Source organism: Stegodyphus dumicola, chromosome 4 (genome assembly GCF_044657685.1).
Source record: "Stegodyphus dumicola isolate Sdum_Otavi_A_Nest chromosome 4, ASM4465768v1".
In the NCBI taxonomy this organism is placed as follows: Eukaryota; Metazoa; Arthropoda; class Arachnida; order Araneae; family Eresidae; genus Stegodyphus; species Stegodyphus dumicola.
The window spans coordinates 177,074,395-177,098,466 of NC_140771.1; the positions used below are offsets into that span (position 1 = coordinate 177,074,395).

A 24,072-nucleotide genomic window follows, 5' to 3' on the forward strand; every position below is an offset into this window, starting at 1 on the left:
ACATACATACATACAAATGCGCATACATTCCTGATTCTGTTCTCGATAACAGAACAGTACCGTATTATTAGTATCTTCATTATATAAAATTAAACACAGTGAACATAACTGCATGCTTTATATGTTACTTTTTTTTTAATTTATTATGGTTGATTTCTCAGTATGTAGCTTTTTTTTTTTTTTTTTTTTTTTTTTAGTTTTAATCAGTTGGTGCCTAAAATATTAATAAGCATAATAGATTCACATAAGGGATTCCTTTGTTATTAGATGTATAAATTTTCTGTTTGAGGTTAAAAGATTTCTTTTTGGAAGCTCAAATATTATTAATTAATTATTAATTAATCTAACTTAGAAATTTAAATTTTGTATGTATAGAATGAACGTGTGTTTTTTAGCAGGGACAAGATTTTAGAAGTACATATAAATATCTTTGTAACATTATATCTTTATATTTTCTTTTTTCCCTTAATTCAAGACAGATTTCATGCTGTTTCTAAATGAGTAGTTATGAGGGGGGAAATAATCCTGTTTTGGTTAGAAAAATATGCTGACATAGAAAAGCCCTAATATTATTGAAATTTAGATTTTTTATAATGTATTAAATTTTGTTTTATTATTGCTAAATTGCTAAAAATGATATTTTATATTTGTTCTATGAAAATACTTCCCCTCTTTTGTTTTGAATATTTATGCTTGTTTTTCTTTTATTTTAGGAACTTGTTTGCAAAGCTTGTGGCATAGTTACTGATGGAAACAAATTTAATCCTGAAAGTAATAAATTTCCCAAAGTTTTCAATCAATACTCAACAAGCCGTTATCATCTGAAATCATCAAAGTATAAAAAAAAACCAGAAAATCTGGTCTATGGATTAGATATATTGAAATATTTAGTTCGAGAATACAGTATCACACCAGATGTGGATAATGAAATCCGTGAACTTTATAATACAGCATATTCAAGAAGGAAATGTAAGTGTAAGGAAGATGTTGGTGTGCTTGCTGGCTGCTGCTTAATGCAAATTCAGAGGAAGCATGGCCTCTTTTTCTCTGTTCAAGACTTATGTGGCAAACTTAAGTGCAGTAAGAAAAAATTTTATCATATATTAAAATTTGTAAAATCTTTTGCTGGGAATGAAAACATTGAAAGTAAACATACTTCATCTGAAGTCGATGTGAATATTGAAATACCTAAACATGTTAAAGATATGATTCCTGTACTATTAATAGGCATACCTGAAGAAGAGAGAGATATACTTATTGACAAAACAACTAGATTACTTAAGCTTGCTTTTTCATGTTGGATACTTACTGGAAGGTCACCAAAAGGTGTCATTATTGCTGCTGCATTCTTGTGCTGGAAATCCATGCATCCCAGCAGAAAGACTTTTCCTTTGACAAAATTTTGTTCCATGTATTCCTTGTCTAACAGTCAAGCAACCAAACGAACTTCTGAACTCAAAGCTGCTCTTTTGAAACTTGCAAAAAACATACCTTCGTATAGTGAGAATTATGTGAATGAAAAAAATGTGACTCTTCATTTAGATTTTATATTAGAAAACTCTGAAACTTTACGCAATGATCTTCTCACAAATGAATATTTGGAAGAAGAAATAAACTGTAAGGAGTATAAGTCTTTTAGGGTGCAAAGGATAAGGCCTGAACGAGAAATTGGTGATAATACTCAATGTGATCTTGATATGCGAGCTTCTGATGTTGAAATATCAGACACAGAAATTGAATCTTATTTAAGAAGTGATGAACAAGTTAAATTAATTTCTTCCCTGCAGAGCTTGGAATAAATTTTGTTTATTATATTTGATTTGTTTTGTTGTTTGCATTGAAGCTTAAATGAAAACTTAGCCCCTTCGCGCCGACTGTCACGTATACGTGCCAGCAACGAACACACTTATCTACCGGCCGGCTCGCAGGCGTGCCAGAGCATTGCTGCCTTCTCTACCTACTGTCACGTATTTGTGCCAGCACCTTGGAACGTTTTTCAAACTATAATTTCTGCCACAAAATGGCACTGTATGTCCATATGGTTTCAGATACATGTACATTAGACTTTCTACTCGAAATGAGAGAAGCATGACTCACATACACGTGTTTTTGATTATATAAACAAACGGGGAACTAAATGTTTCCGAATGGCGTGATTTATGACGTCTCTTTAAATCGCACTTTATTCGCATGTGGTAGTTGTTTATTGTAAGTAGAAGTTTTATATGCACTAAGGCGTTGAGTATTTCGGTTTACAGTTCAGTTTTTAGAAAATAATTAGATCTTGTTAGACGTGAATTCTTTCTGTTTTTACTGTTTCAATGTCGAAGCGTTAGTATAAGAGCATGCCTTATAACATGCTTTATGTTTTAACAACATGCCTTAAGTTCTTTTTAACCCTCTCCTTAGTTACATCCTTAGCCCTTAGCTACGGCCGGAAAATTCCGCATAGAAGGCTGCCTTCTATATTCATTATACAGTCAAAAGTCATTAATCCGGACTCGTCGGGACTTCGGCGATTCCGGATTATAGATCATCAGTTTAAATCTCGTAAGATGGCATGCAGAAATTCTAAAATTAAAAATATGAAACCATAATTTATGAAATAAAGAACAATTATGATCTAAAGAGTATCAAAATTTACAAAAAAAAAAAAAAAAAAAAAGCTTAATATTTATTTGTTTACATTATTAAACATTTCTTTTAATGTAAGTTGTTTAAGTTGCTTCGTTTTATGTGATAATACTTTCTCTTTAATTCTATAAACAGACATAATTTCTTGTTCAGTTACAAAGGTCCGCTGTTCAAGTCCCGTTAATTGCTGTGCCGAGAACACCGACTAACTTGTCAATAGAAATTTTTTCGTTTTCACTAACCTCTGTCACATTCTTCATGTCTTTATCCATTTTCTGCAGCAATTCCACTTTTTGTTTGATGGACATCGAAACATACTTTCGTTTTGTAGATCCTTTGGAAGTTCCAGCATCGGAAATTCTATTTGACATAATCGAAAGTTCAAGTTTACTTTTGTAAAATTGCTCTTACAGTCTGCAAAAAATAATAAGCGAGATCCAATTTGAAGATTAAGGAGCAACACAATCATTAACATTAACTGCAATAGATAATTAGATAATTTTAGCTTACACCGTCCGTTATACATTAAACGCGCAGGCAAAGATGTATTCTGCACTTGCGCACACGCATATGCGCAGTCATCAAGGTCTTACGCGCACGCGTAAAACGACTGTGCGCATGTGCCTAAAAACTTTCTGCGCATGCGCCGTGTTGGCACATGCACAGAAAGTTTTTAGCTTTGAGGTCCGGATTATGGGTGTCCGAATTAACGACTTTTGACTGTACATGAAAATTTCTGCTAGTTTTTAATGTATCTGATTTCGGTTTGGATGTATATTGGAAGAAAAGGAATCAAGGTACAAAATCAGAGAGTCATTTTTTAATTAAAATCAAGAAAATACCACTTATTAATGACATTTTGAGAAACTTTGAAATTTCAGGGCTAAACTTGTAACGCTCGGAGGGTTAAATAAGAGGCATATTTAAACCTTTTTCTGAATTTGTAGTTACTTTCAAACATATCGATAATTTGCTTCATGTCTGTCGATGGTTTGGGACTATTTTACTTTTACCAGATCAAGTAAATCCTCATAAGGTACATTGTGGAAAGGTTGACAAGTTGGGAGATAAAGCACGCAGAAACTAGTGAGAACATTGGTTTGCGTCTTGAGACTAATTTCTAATTGTTAGAAAAGATGCTTAAAGAGAAGGAAATTGATATAACTTAGCCAGAATGTCTGGGCAGGTTTCATATTAAAAAGACGCATAAATATTTTGTTGAGTATTGTTATTGGAAAACATAAATGTTTTGTTGCTTTTAATGTGTAATTATCCTAATATCGCTTAAGAATTAATGTCATAAATTACATGTATTTTAAAATGTGAAATTTTATTAGTTTTTGATTTTAATAGGGCTTTTTTAACAAATATTGTTAAAAAATAAAATTTAATAGAGGCCATGTAAATCCATAATGACTAAGTTTATCTAACTACCTAATTTAGTTATTTATAACTAACTGCGTACCCTTAAAAATTATCTTTACATATTAAAGCGAGTTATTGCATTTCATTAATTAGATAAAAAATCTTTAAAAAAAAACATAAAGCTAACTGTTTGTAAAACATAAATAAAATGTCACTTATATTATTTCAAATACTCCCAATTATTATAAGTGTAAAATATTTAATGCTATTTGATAAATTTCATTAAGTATATTGCATTCTAAAACTTATTAATAATTATATTAATTAAGTTCAATAATAATGCATCTTATTTACGGATTTATTTAATTTTTGGATGGCATTACAAAAGTGAAGTTCAGGCATAGATAATATTTTTAATTGAATTTATTCAGTTCCTATTTGCTCATGGGTCCTTAGTTTTTCCATTAATTGTTTTTTAAAGTACTTAATTTTCATGTGCAGAATTCTGAGATATTCATAAACGAATACTATAAATGAATTGAATCATGTTTAAGAAATGATAAACAAGTTAATTTTTACTTGCAGAGCATGAAATAAATTATTACATATTTTGTTATGTGCCTCAAAGCTTAAACTGGGAAAATTAATGATTATAATCTTTGTAATCTTGATATGTGAGCTTCTGATGTTGGAAAAAGTTAATTTATACTTGTCAAAGCCTGAAACAAAGTGTTTTCTCTATTGTTTTGTCATTTACATGGCATCATTGAGTGAAATGAATATAACATTTTACGAAAGATAATTCACACAATGAATTTATCTATATTTTTACTGTTAATAGTTTAATTTGAAGCATCACAATGAAATACTGGGATTATTTTTCATTCTAATGCTATGTTTCACTTCTTTTCTGTTTTATTGTATCCAAAATATAATTACATGCATAACAATTTTTTTTTTAAAGTCTGACACATTTATATTGATAATAATTTAAACTGCTAGTAATTTTTTACACATTTATATTGACTTATTAGTTTTGTTAACTATAACAAATCGGTTTTATTTTACTTTAATGTGCATTTTTTATGTATAACAGCTTGCTTAAATTAGTGTATGCAAATTTATAACTTATTAACAGTATATAATGGAAAGACATGTTAATATTTGTAAAATTAGTTATGGAGATGATGTATTGAAAATGTTAAAAAAATAGCCATAAAAATATCATATGTAAAATACATGTGTTTTGATTGGAATAGTATTTGTACGTTATTTTTCAGCTTAAATGGCATGCCTAATAAAGTAAATGGGAAAGTGACTAAGTTCAGATAGAATAAACAATAAATGAAAATTGTAGTAAAACAGTTTTGAATGTTAATGTTAGCAAACCAGTTTTGCCCAATTTGATTTATTAACTAATTTTTATAGCATTTGCTAAATTTTGCATAGTGCAGCAGAAACTAAAAATTTATCAAAACTGTGAATTTTACATTTCCCTTTCCAGCGTTTGGTTACAAAATACCTTTTAAATTCATGAAAGATCTTGAATCACATCCTAGTTATGCCAGTTAAATTTTTATTTGACACGGAATGTTTAATTTGTTTTTTATACTTTGAAAATGGGAGAGGGAATGAGTAAATGTTTATCTGTTCTTTTAAAACTGATCATGCCCATGTGAAAAGTGGGTACATAGCAAATGGCTATCAAAATCTTCAGCTCAGGAAATCCTTTTTTTTTTATTTTTTTTTTTTTTTATTATTTTTTTATGATGATGCTTTAGCTTCAAGGGAAGTTGCTGTTAGAAGACATCATCTAAGATTGATGGTGAAAAGAAATTTAAATCTAGTTATTATAAAATGTTTGCGAAAGAGAGCTTGAAAATGCTTTTAAAAAGTGTGTATGTAAGCTGTGTTTATGATACTGAATGATCTCATACTTTATGATATGAGATCTTATCTATGCAGCATAGAGAGGAATATGTAATAGTTTGAGCATGTTTTTTCTTTGCATTATTTTTTGTTTTGTGCAAGTAAGCACTTTTTTAACAGCAGGCTATAGATATATACAGGGTTCGTACAGTCCTTAAGAGTCTTTAAAAGTCCTTAGATTTTTTGGAATCGATTTTTAGGCCTTAAAAGTCCTTAATTTTGGCCAAAATCAGCAGATGGTCCTTAATTTTAATCATCTGAAATTTCTGTCTGTTTTTACGACTGCCATTTTGAGTGTGAATTAGCATTTTGGAGGAATATTTTTAGCGATTCACTGACATATATGGTTATCTTTTGAATGGGTTTGTCTCTATTTCTAATATACATGATGGGATACTTGAGTTTCTAAGCAAGAAGTGAAAAATAAGCATTTCCAAATTCATTTTTTCTAATAAAGAGCTCTTAAAAATAACTTTTCACTTTTGGGGATGTGAATTCTTTTATTAAACGGTTCTAAATTTGGCGACTTATCAACATTTTGGCGATTTTAAGATCAGTTTCTATAGAGAAATTTTAATTCCGAGATCTGAAAACTTTTTGACGATTTTTTTTTTTTAAACATCCTAACATTGATAAATTTCTTTAAAAGAATGGTAATATATTGAAATTTTATTTAAAATGAAACATTTCTATTTTTCGCTGTTATATTATAAAGTTTCATTTTGGCAACTTATTATACAATATTTTGAATCTGAAAATAAACAAGGTATGATGCTATAAAGCACAATTTATGGAACAGCTCTTAGCAAAAGCAAAATTAGCTATGTAATTAACTAAAAATGTCTTCTTTTTAATTTTTTTCATAGTAAGTGCTTTTCCAATGTAATTGTCTCAGAATATATTAAAAATTCTTAGAATATGCATCAGTTTTCTCTATAAAATTAATTTTACACTTTTTCCCTCTCCCCCCCCCCCCCCAAATATTTCTGTCTTTTTGCTGTTACAGAATTGGTAGGGATAATTTTTCTTTAGTATTTTAGACATTGCAGCTTGGAAAGTTTAGTAGGATTTGAAGGCAAGATTATTAGACGCATGATTCTAAAAGATTCAAGAAATATGTGACAAAATGAAAAATGTCTCCATGATATCAACACATAATGGATGTATTTTACAGAAAGTTTTTGATGAATTTCTTACTTTTTGGAGTACGTCTGGAAGAACAATAAAACATTATATTTGAATGTTTCACTTCTGATACTAGAATCTTTTTCTTAACATGTTTATCTTCCCTTTGTTCCTTATGTTCTAAATTCTTTTTAAATAAGAGGCTTATTTAAATCTTTGTCTGATATTGTAGTTATTTTCAGCCATAGCGGTAATTTGTTTCACGTCTGTTGGGGGTTTTGAACTATTTAACTTTACCAGATCAAGTAAACCCTCATAGGTACTGTGATGCTTCTTTGGTGATATGAAGCAACTCCAATGATGGAACACAGCAATAACTTTTATTTAACACTCAGAAATGGCGACATACAAACAAGAAGAGAAAACATATTCTATCATTTAAAAATAAATTACATTCTTCGTGCGAGAGTCGCACGAGGCACTCGAGTCTGGTTTCAAATATTGCCATTCACAAATACCTTAATGTTCATCTATTTAAATTATTTAATCTACAAGATTTTAATATTATTTAAAGCTGTTACAACCTCTCCCCCAACGGAGAGACTTTTACCGAAGGGAAAAGTTCTGTAAATTTCGAAAGTTTATAAGCTCGGCTTGCTCGATTGCTTAAAGAGAAAAGGTTATTTCTCTTATAAATTTCTAAATTTCAGGCCAAAAAATTTTAAGTTTTAAACAATACTTTTACACCACATATAAAAAGAAAGAAATGGAGAACGTTCAAATACATTAGTTGAGCATATATTAAATAATAAAATTAATTCTAAACGTGGTTACATACACTAAGAGTTACATTACTTAATTCTACTCAGAACATCTACGTTCTTGTGCAAAGATCCTTTGCGATGAATGACCTTAAAATTATAAGGTTGTAATGAGAGTGCCCAGAGCATCAATCTAGAGTTACATTTGGCGTTGGATTGTAGCCAGACCAAAGGATTATGATCAGTTTGAATCAAGAATTCTTGCTGACCATCCAGATAAAAATGCAGTTTCTTGATAGCGTAGATGATAGCAGCGCACTCCTTTTCAGCAGTACAATAATTCTTTTCAAACTTAGTAAATTTTTTGCTTATATACAAGATAGGATGTTCACGTTGTTCATCATCTAATTGGCATAGTACTATACCCATGTCATTGTCTGAGGCATCGGTTTGTATAATAAACCTTTTATCAAAATCGGGAGCATACAGAATTGGTTTCTTGCATAGCAACTCTTTTAAATTTTTAAAAGCTTTGTCACATATTTCAGACTATTGTATATTTCCTTTTTTTGTTACCCCCTTCAAAGCGTCCGTGAGGGGTGAAGCAATTTCTGAAAATCTCGGTATGTACTGGCGATACTGCCAGTCCTAAGAAAGCACGTACTTCTGTTTGGGTTTTAGGTGTAGGATACTCTTTTACAGCCAGGATCTTTACTTCATCCGGGGTTCGTTGTCCTTGTCCCACAACATAGCCTAGGTATCTCACATGATCTTGTGCAAATTTACATTTTGATGGTTTTAGTCGTAAATTTGCTTTCTGTATTCTTTCTAGAACAGAAGTTAAGTTTTTAAGGTGCTCTTCCCAGTTTTCTGAGTAAATGGCAATGTCATCCAGGTATGAAAGCGAAACCTTCGCATCCAGCCAGGACTTTAGTCATAACTTTGCTAAAAAAATATGAGGCATTTTTTAATCCAAAGGGTAAACGTAGAGGCCTGAAACTTCCAAAACTAGTTACAAATGTTGCATATCTTTGGGCTCTTTCTGTTAACGGAATTTGCCAGTAGCCTTTAGATAAATGTAATAGGGTAATATATTTTGCTTTTGCTACAGTTTCGATACGTTCTTCAATATTAGGCAAAGGATAGTATTCAGTTTTAGTAACAGCATTGAGTTTGCGATAATCAATACAAGGCCGAGGATCCTTTGATGAAGATTCTATCAAAATCATGGGAGATGTATAGTCCGATTCTCCCGGCTCTATAATTTTAAGATCGAACATTTTCTGTATTTCCTTTTTGAGAATTTCAGTCTGTCGGGGTGACAGTCTGTATGGCTTTATTTGTATTGGTTCGTTATTTAATAGCTCAATATCGTGACAAACTAAGTTTGTTAGTCCAGGATTATTTGAAAAACAACCAGAATATTTCCATAAAATCTTTCGTAAATCTTCTATTTGCTCGGATTTCAACCTTTTCTCGAGTTCATTCTCCTCTATGATGTCCGAGAAATTTAATATACTTGAATTGGAAGGTAAACGAGGAATGTCCATTTCTAAGTCTCCTTCCACTTCAGTTATCATATTAATCATTTCTGGTCTTTTGTAATATGGTTTAAGCATGTTAATGTGATATACTTGATTTGGCTCATTTTGTTCCTCGAAACTTACAATATAATTGGTTTCTGAAATTTTCTGCTCTATTTTTCCAGGTCCTTTCCACTGTACTTCTAGTTTATTTTGACGATTCGTTGATAAAACAAGAACTAAATCTCCTCTAGCAAATTCTCTTTTCACTGCGTTTCGATCGTACCATGTTTCGATGTACCATGAGCTTCTTTCATGTTTTCCACGGCAAGTTCTTGGCATTTCTTCATTCGATTAATAAGTTCGAAAACGTAACTGACAACATTATTACTTTCTTCAATCGGTTCTAGCCACTGCTCATAAAGTAAAGTGACTGGCGTTCGTAGGTTTTTGCCATGAACTAATTCTGCTGGTGTAAAACCAGTGCTTTCGTGTGTGACTGTTCTGAGAGCAAAAAGAACTGATGGTAGATAATTCTCCCAATCCGAAGTCGCTCCTATACATACGACTCTTAACACCCTTTTTAGTGTTCTATGGAATCGCTCAACGGGAGTACTCTGCGGATGATACACAGAGCTTCTTACATGTTTAATGCCGAAACGCTCCAAAAATTCCTCTGTCAAAGCACTGACGAAAGAGGTCCCCTGATCTGTTTGGATCACTTTTGGGAAACCCATACGACTGAAAATCTGTAAGAAAGCATCAATCACAGATGGCGAAGAAATGTCTGTCACCGCTACAGCATCTGGATATTTGGACGACATACACAGAGCTGTAATAATATATTTTTTTCCAGTCTTTGAAATAGGTAGCGGACCAACGGCATCGACATTTATTTTAGTGAATATTTCGGAAATTACTGGTACTAATGTCATTGGAGCCTTCTTTTTGTCATTTCCTTTTCCAGCGCGCTGACAAGCGTCACAGGTTCTTACAAAATCTTCAGTTTCTTTGTAACACCTCGTCCAGTAAAAATATCTAGCAAGTCTGTCTTTGGTCTTTTTGACACCCAAATGACCAGAAGTTCCTTCGTGGCACATCTTTATAATTGACGGCTTGAGTTTTTCAGGTATAACGACAAGCTGTCTTTCAAAGCCCATTTTATCCGTCGTTTTTTTAACTAAAAGTTCTTTTCCTGTCAGACTATAGTTCTCATTTTTGCATGTACCTTCTTTAACTTCTTGGATGATTTTAGACAGTTCCTTATCAGCAAGCTGAAGTTGTGCAATTTCTTCTGAGTCAATGTTTACCAGTTTCATGAGAGTTTCATCTTCCGAATTTAGCTCCGGTAAATTATCTTCTTCTTCAAAAACATCTCTGGATGCTTTATTTTCTTCCTTCATCGGTTCCAAGATCTTCTCTTCGGCTATTTCTCTTTTCTTCTGAGCTCTAGTAGAGACAGCATTAACCTGGTGAGGACAACTATCAGGTTCCTTTCCTTGTTTATTCAACAGTGCAAAAGTTCGATTGCCTAATAAATACCTCCCTTTCTCGAATTCATTTCTAATAATGGCAGCCTTAGTTATTACTCACCCAAGATCGCAATTTAGTTCGATCTCAGCCAATGGTAAACAGGTTGGATTCAAATGGCTGTTGCACCCACACATTTTCACCTGTCAGCATTTCCGGCGTGATGTATTTGCGACAAACTATATCAATACTAGCACCTGAATCCCTTAATATAGGAATTTTATGACCATTTACGTAACCCATACTAGTATAAGGTAATAGAAATTTATCCTCTGGTTTTGCACTAATTCTGTTAAAATTAGCAGGAGATTCAGTACTATTCTTAAGTTTTGGACATTGGGGTCTTAAATGTTGATAGGACCCACACTGATAGCATTGTGGCGTTTTTCGTTTTTCATATTTATCATCTGGACGTGGACTTCTAGGTCTATGAAACCAGCTTTGCGAATTAAATCCTGATGACAATTTTTTTTTTCAGTTTTATTTTTATTATCTGAACTCAATTTACCTTGAGTTAGTGCATTGTATCTTTCTTTCTGCCGATCCACTACAGGCTTTTTTTGAAAGTTTCCGCAAACGTTTTCATAGGCATCAAGTTTTTGAGCTAATTTTTTAGATGAAATCATCTCCACCCATTCATCAAGAAAATGATCTCGAATTTCAGGAGGAACTCGACGTTTAAGTTGGTCAAGCACCATCAAATCTAGCAACTGATCAAAAGTCTTAACTCCTAGACCAGTCACCCATTCTTTGCAATAATTTTCTATTTCATAATTGAAATCCACCCATGTAGATTCGGTACTCTTTTGATGTTTCATAAATTTCTGCCTAAACTTTTCCGGGCTTAGTTTAAACCGTCTTAACAATAAATTCTTCACGTGCTCATAGTATAGCTTTATCGGAGGGTTCTCTAGCTATTAACTGGGTTACTTCGTAAGGAAGTAGTCCTAGTAAATGAGATACAAATTCTTCTTTATCAATTTTAGCCCATTCTGCTTGCCTTTCAAACAATAGCAGATATAGACTGATATCTCTTTTCTTGTCATCGAATTTCTGCATAAGGTGACGCAGCTCCGTTTTCGGCCGGATCTGTCCGGTATTTTGAGACTTTGTCTCTGCTTCAAGTCTTAATCTCTCTAATTCATACTGTTCGTTCCTTCTCCGCCCTTCTGCTTCTTCCTGTCTCCTACGTTCTTCTCTTTCCTCCTTCTCTTTCCGTTCTTCTATTATTGTGTCTAAGACTCCTTTGACGAAGACTTCATCATAATCTTTACTTTCAACAATTTTCTGTTTTAAATCAACTATTTTCAAATCTGCAGTCACATGAACTCCCAGTTCAGCTGCGAGATTTTGCAAATCTTCCTTACGAGCTCTTCCTAAGTAAGACATTGTTTCTATGTTTAAAATTAACGAACACTGTGTTCCTTATATTTTCTCAAAATAGCTCAAAAAAGAAATATTTAAATTATATGAAGTTCATTCTCTCTACCACATTGTGATTAAAATAAGAATAATAATAACATAGAGCAATATATATATATATCTACCGTGTGGACTACTAAAATGAATGTTAAATATAATATCAAATACGGTAATAAAATAAGACAATTTATTATTAACAGGAAATAATAATCTGGTATCACTAATATTGCGTTCAGTGATGAACTAATAAAATAAAGCAATTCTATATGAACAGGAAGTAATAATCTGGTATCACTAATATTATGTTCAGTGATGAACTAATAAAATAAAGCAATTCTTTATGAACAGGAAGTAATAATCTGGTATCACTAATATTATGTTCAGTGATGAACTAATAAAATAAAAATACGCACGATTATTCGATCTCGGTTGGTGCCTCCAAAATAATTATGACTGTGATGCTTCTTTGGTGATATGAAGCAACTCCAATGATGGAACACAACAATAACTTTTATTTAACACTCAGAAATGGCGACATACAAACAAGAAGAGAAAACATATTCTATCATTTAAAAATAAATTACATTCTTCGTGCGAGAGTCGCACGAGGCACTCGAGTCTAGTTTCAAATATTGCCATTCACAAATACCTTAATGTTCATCTATTTAAATTATTTAATCTACAAGATTTTAATATTATTTAAAGCTGTTACAGTACATTGTGGAGAGGTTGGCAAGTTAGGAGATAAAGCGCACAAAAACTAGCGAGAGCACTGGTTTGCATATTGAGACAAATCTCTAATTATCAGAAAAGATGCTTGAAGAGAAGGAAATCGATATAAACTAGCCAAATTTTTTGGGAAGGCTTCAAATTAAAACGATGGGTAAATATTTTGGTGAGTGTTTTTGTTACGAAACATAAATGTTTTGTAGCTTTTAATGTGTAATTATCCTAATATCGTTTAAGAATTAATGTCATAAATTACATGTATTTTAAACTGTGAAATTTTATTAGTTTTTGATTTTAATAGGGCTTTTTTAACAAATATTGTTAAAAAATAAAATTTAATAGAGGCCATGTAAATCCATAATGACTAAGGTTATCTAACTACCTAATTTAGTTATTTAAAACTAACTGCGTACCCTTAAAAATTATCTTTACATATTAAAGCGAGTTATTTCATTTCATTAATACTCACTGTGGTCACAAGATAAAACACAAAAATGTAAAATTTCAAGTAAAACTTATTCTTTGCATTTAGTGAGACTTAAAATAATACAAAACAACTTATCACCTCTGGTGCTTTAATGGCTAATTAGAACCTTAAAGTATATTATCTGGGTTACAAGCCCTGGAACTCTACACGAAGCTATGACACTAACTGCATCAAACAGAGCCTGACTAACTTTTGACACTTGCCAACCGTGCCTACATCAGGTCTTTCAGGTTTGTTCTAATCAGCAGGTCCCTCTAGACAAGCAGCAGCGGTGACAACATTCAGTCTTTTGTTATGAATCATGCTGATTATGCTCTTACTTCTAATTTTAACCTATGCCGTTTGACATAAAATATACCTGCTATTTACTAAACCTCTAGACTGACCAAGTGTGTGACAAAATGAGACATAAAAAAATTAACATAAAGCTAACTGTTAGTAAAACGTAAATGTCACTTATCTTCTTTCAAAAATGTCCAACTGTTATAAGTGTAAAATATTTAATGTTACATGATATAGTATCACATTTTATCAACTCCCAGTTGATATACCTATCAGTTAAGTAATGGCTGACAGTGAAACTTGTGCTCTTCCAGATCCTGCTAATGCTTGCCGCCTGATTACCATTTTCGGTTAGGGATTGACTTCGGTTTTTGTGTAAGTACAGTTATTTATTTGTATTATTCAATTCAGCAATCAAATATTTATTAAGTGCATGTATTATTGAACAAAATGACCCGTGAGTTATGTGGTTTACTCTTTATTTTTAGGTGGTCAACTACCGGAGAAGAAACTTTTTTTCTAAATTATTTATAATAATTTTATATTACAACTTTTTTCGCTAAAAAAGGTCATCACTAGCTAGGTAGGCAGTTGAAGAATTCCGTGAACTACGAAAAAAGTAATGTCTCCACAGCTAATACTGTTGACAAGTGAATGAGAAATTTCCCTTAGCTGGTCAACTACTGGTGCCTTAACCTTACTTTATCTAGGTTATTCGTTTTAGTCTTCCTTCAATGTAGAAGTAAAAACTGATGGTTTCCGCTTTCTTATTAATAATGATGCTTATTTTGCACAATATGTTTTTACGCATTTCGAAGAGAAATATTCCAATTCCGTAAATCAAAAACGTTGTAAAGTGTATGGTATTAAAATTTCTAAGTGCAAAATAAGCAGCATTATTAAGTGGAAAGGGAGAAGCCGGTCAGTCGTTAATTCTACATCGAAAGAAGCTTCCAAACGAATATCCCCCCAAAATTACATACGATTTGATTACGGCAAAGTACTTGAGGGCTCTCTGCCCAAGGGAAGGATGCCTTCGTCTAGGACTTTCTAAGGGAAACCTGCTCGTATACACTGTTGTCGGATCAAATGCTCTTTTTTTGTTTACAGTTTAAACAACTGTTGCGCCTCTACGTACTTTCGTTTACATATAATTTCATTTCGTGGCCATTTACGCATATTCGAGAGCGCATTACACAAGGAGAAAAAACATAAAAACGCCCGTTCGCCGAGTTTTGAATACTGAAACGAACTACTAATGTTCTGCAACTTTACCGCTGGTGGACTTACCTAAATGAGTGCAACAAAAGAAGGTCGATTTATTATCGAAAACGAAGAGAAAGATTTTACAGACCTAACTCTGTTAATATAATATTTCAGTTAGGAGTTTATGATTGTTCCAGAATCTTTTACAATGGGAAGTTAAAAATGATAAGAGTGGAAAAAATGTTAAAATCAACTCAACATACTATCAAGAGAAAGTTTTGCGTCTGCTCTTTACGGAAGAAATTCTGTTTGCTTACCTAAATGAAGTTCATGAAGACAAAGCAACAAGTCATACTTCGAAAAGTACTATTGCATACCTTGAGAAAATGAAGATTGCTACAGGTATTGCATGTACACCTTTTTAACATATTTCTGTGAAGTTCCCTCACATTTACCTATGCTGTTCAGGAACGTGCACGAACTCAGTTAATACACAATAATTTAATACGTTCATTATAATGTAGATTTTTTGTGGCAACAGTGATGTTGTTTTATATATTACTTTGTGCGTGATAACGCATGAAATGTTATTCTTTTTGTAATGTTTAGAATGCTAAATAAATAAGTTCGTTGTTAATTAAAAAGGTTTTCTCTGTGAAATATATTACCATTCGTCCGAAGTTATTAAATAAGTCAAGAAATTGATTAATTTCAAACAACTGGCGTCCTTTGACAGGACGGAATGGCTATTTGAAGAAAACGAAACAACGGTTTGGAAACGAAACATCGATTTCGAATCGGATTTTATCAAGTGGGTTTATGATTTATTTGATTATATCCTTTATTATTTGAATATATTGGACATATTGAATTTAAAATCATGGAAATTTTATTAAAAAAGCGTAAGCCACTAAGGCAATCGTTTACGAATACTGCCAATGCTTTAGATGCTGAAATTCTAAAGCCTAACGTGGAAGTTAATCAACTCCAAGTATTGAGCTTACAGTTGGAAGGAAAATTCAACAGATTAGATGAAGTTCAGTCACAAATTGCCGAACTTTTATTGGAAGGTCAAAACGAAAGTGAATATTTAGCTGATTTTGACACGAATGAAACATATCGTAATAAATATATCAATTTAAAAACAAAAGTAGAAAACAAAATGATGAATTACACCTGGAATTTTAGAAAATTCCACGAAAAGGAACTTTAAATTACCAAAGTTGGAGCTTCAAAAATTCAATGGGGAGACCCGAAATTGGTTAGGATTTTGGGGACAGTTTAAGAACATCGACGAAGATGTAAATAGAGATGACGATGATAAATTTCAGTACCTATTGCAGGCAACGGTCGTTGGATCCTGGCTAAATCGCAGAATAGGCTGCATCAGTCGATGCTATGTTTACTTCTCTTACGCTTGGACACGCCTTTTTATGACGTAATATTGGTTACGCCTCTCCTTAAAAACAAGTTATAAGTATGCTATAGCTTCGTATTTAAAGAAAACTTAAATGAAGTTTTAACTGAGTTGAAATGATAGGTTTATAATGTTCTGCGCGAGATTTTTTTAATTATAAATCTACTTTTGTGTGGTGTGTGGTAGTGTTAGCATTTAACGCAACGAATTATCTCTCATAAATGTATTGTTAAGATACCAAACGATTGAAAACAATCATTACCAAACCATTGAAATTATTGAATGCATGAGTTAAAAATTATAACCGTAACTTCTGAAAATACAGAAGAGAATTCTTTTGCTTAAAGAATGTTTTGATTATTGATGAGTGTGTCAAAATTGGTGCTTAGTGCAGAATGGATGAGTATCTGAATCTGGATTTTTTTTAACAGTTGGAGCGAAGAGGTAAAAAGAACCTTATTGAGTGGTGTATGGAGAAAAGTTTGTAATATCGTATAAGTGCCCAATTAGTGGAATAGATATGAAACCAGTACAGCGAAAAAACCGTATAGACGGTTTTGAGTGGTGCGGGGGATGTTTTTTTACTCTGGGATGTTTTTTAAGTGAAAACAGATCGATGTGCACATGGGCAAAGCCAATGTGGTGCGCAATGCCGAGGTCGTGCGCGATGCCGAGTTTGTGCAACTCTGGGATGTTTTTTAAGTGAAAACAGATCGCTGTGCACATGGGCAAAGCCAATGTGGTGCGCAATGCCGAGGTTGTGCGCGATGCCGAGTTTGTACAATTCTGGGATGTTTTTTTAAGTGAAAATAGATCGATGTGCACATGGTCGAAGTCAATGTGGTGCGCAATGCCGAAATTGAGCAATTCTCTGATTTTTTTTTAAGTGAAAATAGATGGATGAGCACATGGACACCGAGTTTGTGGAGATCTTTGATGTTTTTCGAGCGAATACGGATCTTTGTGTAAAAGAAAAACGACGTTTTGTGTGATGTCAAGCTGTAATGTAACTATTTATGTGCACTGTTTAACATATCGTTTGTGTATTTTTAATTTGTATTGTTTTAATTGTGAATTATATTTAAGACATCATTTTTCATTTAAATTTTTTGGATTTGATATGTTTATAACGCTTTCCTACTTACGATATATGTCGATAGCCCGACGATCTACTCAACAGTAGCAAAACTGTAAACTTTAACCCTTGAAGTAACGTTTACCTCATATTTTAATACGTAGTGTTTGGTATCGTAATTGCACTTGATAATATGAGTTCATTGATAATATGTGTGTGTGTGCGTATATGAAACATTGCTTAGTGTTCCAAGTTTGTAGTATTTATTTTATTATATTATTTTCTTTCATTCTGCGAAATTAGATTTTTTAATTTATTAAAGCGTAGAATTCTAGTATGCCTACACAGAATATGGCGTGATTTAGGAATTTTAGAAACTGATATGAAAGCTGTGTAATGATGTTTATATGCAATAAAAAATATTCTTCTTTTTTGATTAATGTAAAGTTTAAAATTTTTAGAAAATAATGAAAATTGTCTAATTATTGGTATGTAAGGAATTATGTCGTTACGAAGCAAGAAGGTAATTTGTAAAAATGATAAAATTGAAATGTTCCACAATATGAATTTAAATTAATTTTTTTTTAATTGTATAAATGCTTTAGTAAAAATCTTTGAAAATATTGAAGCTCTACAAGTATTAGAGACTGCGACGTCGTTTATCGTTTTAATAACTGGTAGGATTCGCTTACTGTACCATGGTAATTTTAAATATAAACAAATTATTATACTTATTATCAGTAATGCCTAAGCTTAAATGTTATAAATGTAAATTAAAAGTAAAGAATTTGATATTACTTTACAATAATAAACAATTTATTATTGTTATTTTTAAGAGAAAATAGAATGTATGCGTAGTGTAAATGCGAAACTACATTGTGACGTCACAAGCTTAGTCCCACCCATTTATATACGTCACACAGCTCCACCTACTGAATTTTGTTGATGCAGCCTATTCTGCGCTTTTACCTTGGATCCCCAGCGAGAGAGCTCATAGATAGTTATCCTCCCTCAGGCGCGAATTATAAAGAAGCTATTAAGCAGCTAAAATCTCGATTTGCACGCGACGAATTACTCGTAGAAATCTATGTTCGCGAATTATTAAAGTTGGTTATGGCTCAAGCTAGCAAAAAAGGAAATATGATTCTATCCAACTTATGTGATAAGTTAGAGACGCAACTCAGAGCTTTGGAGACGTTAGGGGTAAAAAGTGAGATTTATGCAGCTATGCTGTATCCCCTTGTAGAGTCTTCACTACCTGAAGAAATTCTGAGGGCATGGGAGCGATCTTGTCAGCGTAGGGAAAGTGTTGTACACACTGAAAATTTGGAAAATTTATTGCATTTTCTCCGAATTGAAGTTGAAAATGAAGAACGTCTTCAGTTGGCCCGTACAAGTTTTCCTGCTCTAGACAAATTTGACTCGATTCCAGCCACAGCAACTTGCATTTATGCAGGAGATTCAAAGAAGAAACAGCTTAATTTTTATGTTTGGTGTGACAAGGAAAGACATAATTCTTATGAGTGCTTTCAGCTGCACAGCCGCTCATTGGAAGATAAGAAAAATTTACTAAGAAAGAAAAAAGCTTGTTTTAACTGCCTAAAAATTGGGCATGCTGCTGAAAAGTGTAAAAGTTCTGTGAAATGCCTATTTTGCAACAAACGTCATGTAACGGTGATGTGCAAAGAACTAAAAGGTTCTAGAAATTCAAAAAAGGAAGCACCTAAAGCAGCTAACGAAACGAGTGAGACTTTATTGTCTAACCAAAAACTGCAAACAACTCTTTTCCAAACTATTATGGTGAAGATTGTCCATAATGGAAAAAAGGAACTTGTGAGAAGGCTTTTTGACTGTGGGTCACAAAGATCTTACTTACGGAAAGACATAATAAAGAGACTAGATTTAGTCCCATTAGATGAAGAGACTTTGAGCCACAATTTGTTTGGTGGAGTTGAAATTGAATCTCAGGTCCATAGTATTTTTGATATCGAAATAAAAGGAACGGAAAATAAATTCAAATACGAATTATCGGTTTTAGATAAAGACAAAATTTGTGGATACATTCCTAGAGTGAAAGTCAAACATATATGTTCCTCACTTCGAGAACATAAAATCAAAATCAGTGAATCTGGTAGAGATACACCAGATATCGGATTGTTAATAGGAGCCGACTATTCCGGGTTGTTGATGACGAATAATATCATTCCAATTGACAAAAACCTTATTGCCATTGAAACAAAATTGGGTTGGACCCTACAAGGCCCAGTGCAAAGTCATAATACCTTGCTTGATACCGTCGGACTTTGTTATTTGGATCTCACAGAACTATGGAATTTACAGACAATTGGCATAAAAGATCCGGCGGAAGTGAAGACTAAGAAGAATTTAGACACTGAAACGATCAAAATTTTCCTAGAGAACATTAAAGTAATCGAGAGCAATAGATATGAAATCTGTTTGCCTTGGAAGGATATTCATCGAATTCTTGAAGATAATAAAGATAAAGCGGAAAAAAGACTTTTCGCGAATACACGAAGACTGCAGGAGATGGGAGTTTTCGAAGAATATGATGGTATTATTAAAGACTGGCACGAGGAAGGTATAATTGAAATAGCTGCGAATAATAGTGATACTGGTCACTATTTTTCTCATCAAGCAGTAATCAAGGATTCCAGTCTGACTACGAAGGTACGACCTGTATTCGATGCATCATTGAAGGATGAAAATGGGAATTCCTTGAATGCTTGCCTCGAACAGGGGCTGAATTTAATAGAAATTCTTCTAAAACTTTTGATACAATTGGTATTATGTAAATCAAGAGTAGCGCCTGCCAAAGAAGTAACTATTCCTAGATTGCTTGGAGCACTTATAGCTACTCGGCTGTATCGTCAAGGTCACTGACGTTCTTAAATTGACAAAGTGCCAAGTGTACCTTTGGAGTGACTCGTCTGAAGTTCTGACATGGATCAAAAAACGACTCCCACTGGAGTGTTTTGGTGACAAATCATGTAGCTGAAATAAGGAGATGCACAAATCCGGAAGACTGGCATTATGTACCAAAGTCAAGCAATCCAGCTGATCTTCCCTCTAGAGGGTACGATGCCAAAATGTTGCTACAGAGCAGATGGTGGAAGTGGTCGGATTGGCTTAAAAAAGAGTCGGATAAATGGCCTCTCTCTGAAGAATCAGAACTAGAAACTGATGAACTGAGTAGAGAATATGTTGCAATTTCTTAAAATTGCAAGGTGGGAGGATGTTCAGGAACGTGCACGAACTCAGTTAATACACAATAATTTAATACGTTCATTATAATGTAGATTTTTTGTGGCAACAGTGATGTTGTTTTATATATTACTTGAGCGTGATAACGCATGGAATGTTATTCTTTTTGTAATGTTTAGAATGCTAAATAAATAAATTCGTTGTTAATTAAAAAGGTTTTCTCTGTGAAATATATTACCATTCGTCCGAAATTATTAAATAAGTCAAGAAATTGATTAATTTCAAATATATGCAATGTTAAGAGCTCTTTATGTACCCAAACCCACCACGACCACGTTTGTCATGCGTTCATACGAGCTGACAGCATGCTTAATTTTCCTTATGTGTAACATTAGTGTATGTGTATTATTAATATGACCCAGTTTCTTTTTGATAGTTCTCCACGAAGACATCCCTTCTTTTATGCAGGTGGGCTTTGTGTGCTCAACTAATCAAACGAAATCCAACTCCTTCTGTCTTTTTGACAAAGAAACAACACAATGTTATGTTTGTGAACTGTACGTACAGAATTTCAGTAATAAAAATAACTTGAGCAATCAATTTCGTAGTCAGACTGGAACTTACCAGAAATTCTAAATCTCGTACGCTGAAATATTGGTTAAAGATAAAGTATGTTCACCATGGGCAATTATCCGGGAAACTTTCTTCTTTAAATTGAAATGAAGATTCTTGATCTCAGCAGTCTTTCCGTATATTACAAGAGTTTCATCAATAACGACACAGAATGATAGTTAGTCCAAAGGGGCAATTTGTCCAGAAAGACTATTAATTTCGTTTTGGCATTTTGCGTTGGTTCGCTATGAATGTCGGTTCACTTTTCAAGCTGTTGCCACTAAACATTAGAGCCCTGTATTTTATTTAAAGAAATTAAATAATGAACCTGCATATATGTGTGTATGTTTCTCGCATCGGTATAAAACTAAGGGAACTAGAGCCATAAAATTTTGAATAACGTACCTTCCCCCCCCCGAGCATGGGCATTTGGAAGTCCAAATTTTGAATTTGTTTTATTATCTATTTCATATTTTGTAAAACGTTTACGAATTTTTTATGAACAAACTCAACGATTTCAAAGCGAGCAATACCAACGCTGTACGGAAAAAAAAAAAAAAAAAAAAATATTTTTACCTTTAGCACGCGAGACTATTTGTCGGAAATTCGGAAAACATGCTCATTTTAAAATTATGTTGCGATAGTGCTGTTTAAATGAATTTTATGTCTTAACTGCAAAGAAAATGATATTTAATAAATAAAGGTAACACATAAAACGTTAAAAAACGCCCCTTTGGGCGTAATGTAAAATCTGAAAGCTTTTAGATTTTTATTTTTTGGTGTCGTCCTCTTTCCGAATAACTGTATGACATTTTTAAAAATTCAGTAGTACTACTGCTGCCGTTATCATCGAACATGTCAAATGTATCCCGTCCTAAATTGAAATCTGTAACTGTTACTTGGTATTTATTGCCAATTTCTTCGTTATTCCTTTATGGGTCGATTAGGAGAAATTTCTGTATATGTCTTCTACAGAAACTCTTAAATTTCTAGTCCTATTTCTTCGCTATTCTGTTGTATACCGTTCCACGGTTATGTATATGATATATATATATATATATATATATAAGCCAAGTAGATAATTTATTAACTTCTGTATAAAATAATTGGTGCATATGCTTGAGTAAATGAGAAAGTGATCCTACATCAAAGTTAATTTGTAAATTTCTAACCAGTTTCTAATCAAAGTCAATATCTAAAGTCTAACCAATTTCTAAACAGTACTTCCTCTAGTTATAAACCTAGAGGAAGTACTGTTTAGAAATTGGTTTGCTTTAAAATTCAAGTACGTGATGAAATTAACTATTATTTGTTGTTGCAAGTCAAACAAGTGGCATAGCCTTGAAATTCACACGTTAAAAGCTGAAAGATTTGTAGAAAAGATATCATTATCTGATGCAACGGTTATCTGTGTCTGAAGAATTTTCTAACTTCTTGTATCTTCTGGGAAACATGTTATTAATATATGAGTATATGCTTTTTTTATGAAGTAATACTGCAGACTTTTAGCACAGACAAGCACTGAATAGTTTGTCTCTTTAAATTATGAAATATGAAATTTATAGTGAATAAAAAACCCATTTTATTTTGTAACCAAAACACTTAAGAATATCTTTATTATCATGTGCAGTAACAATCGATTTGCCTACCAGGAAAATATTTGATGTTTTTAGCAGTTTCCGTAAGATTTTTGACATTGATTTTGCCCCCTTTGTAATTAATTGGTTTTATTTCTCAATTTGCATTCAAACCCGCCGTCTTCTAAGATATTCTGCTGTATTGAAATAGAATATGTAACTAAGTGTGCATTGTTATAGCTACTGAGTTACTAAATTATTGCATTTAATGCGCACCTCTTTGCGAATTATAGTCATTTCTGTCTTATAAAATAGTCAAACCTTTTGTTACTCAACATGCTAGCTTTTGAGCTATAATAATTAATTTGCATGTTTTCTATGGTAACTATGAAAGCTTTTCTGAGCCAACAATATAAATGGTGATAGATATTACTAGATGAATTTTATCCCCTGCTGTGCAGAAGTAGTTTTACTGCATGTAAAATGGAACAGGTGTGGTTGTCTTTTGAAGTCGCAGATTCAAAAACTTCAACGGACTAAAGAGAGGATTTATATCACAAAGTGTCAAATTTGCAATTTGTTATGGTTCTCGTAAGAAGTTAAAGCCATTTTTATCTCATTTAGCAAACGCAGAAAGCAGACAATTTATTTAAAGGTCTGAATGAGTGAAAATGTCGCGCTCATTCGGCATGCAAAAGCCCTTGACATACATTTGCGAGATTGTTCTGATCCTCGCCCTTATAGGTGGGAAATATCATAAATATTCATAGCGTCACACTCCACGGCTTACTCGACAACTTAGAATTTTTCCAAGACATAAGTTCGCCGCTAAAAAATGTCTTCCTGGCTAGCAAGGTCTGTGTGCTGCAAACCAGAACGTCAACTAACAGTGGCAGGAAACAAATACACTAAACTAATCTTTTTTTGTCAGACCCTGAAGTAGCCTTTTTTGTGCGTAGAAATACGTATGGAATTATAGTGAAATTTTTACGTTATTTTCCAAATGTCATTAGATTATGTGAATTTATTTAGTTTCAGTATTTTAATCTTTCAAAGACATATCGAATCATCCCTTAAAATACCGAAGTAACGTGATTTCTTTAATAATTTTAGCAAAATAAATCCTGAAATGAAAGCATTGGAAAAATATAGGCAGTATGAGTGTAAAAAAAGGTC

At 32.8% G+C, this 24,072-nt stretch overlaps 1 protein-coding gene across 3 annotated transcripts in view; it reads left to right on the forward strand.

The window, feature by feature from the left end:
• The window catches only part of LOC146997753 (transcription factor IIIB 50 kDa subunit-like), a 47,786-nt gene extending 25,231 nt beyond the window's left edge, over positions 1-22,555 (forward strand). For 2 of the 3 annotated variants that reach the window (XM_085815807.1, XM_085815808.1), the window contains 2 exons: positions 14,102-14,162; positions 14,276-22,555. In XM_085815807.1, coding sequence (XP_085671933.1) covers positions 18,431-20,386 — 1,956 coding nt within the window. In that variant the 5' untranslated portion in view covers positions 14,102-14,162; positions 14,276-18,430 and the 3' untranslated portion in view covers positions 20,387-22,555. Of the gene's footprint in view, positions 1-713; positions 6,850-14,101; positions 14,163-14,275 lie in introns of those variants that run through there. The other variant, XM_085815809.1, reaches the window with a different exon arrangement.
• Positions 22,556-24,072: the final 1,517 nt, after the last annotated feature.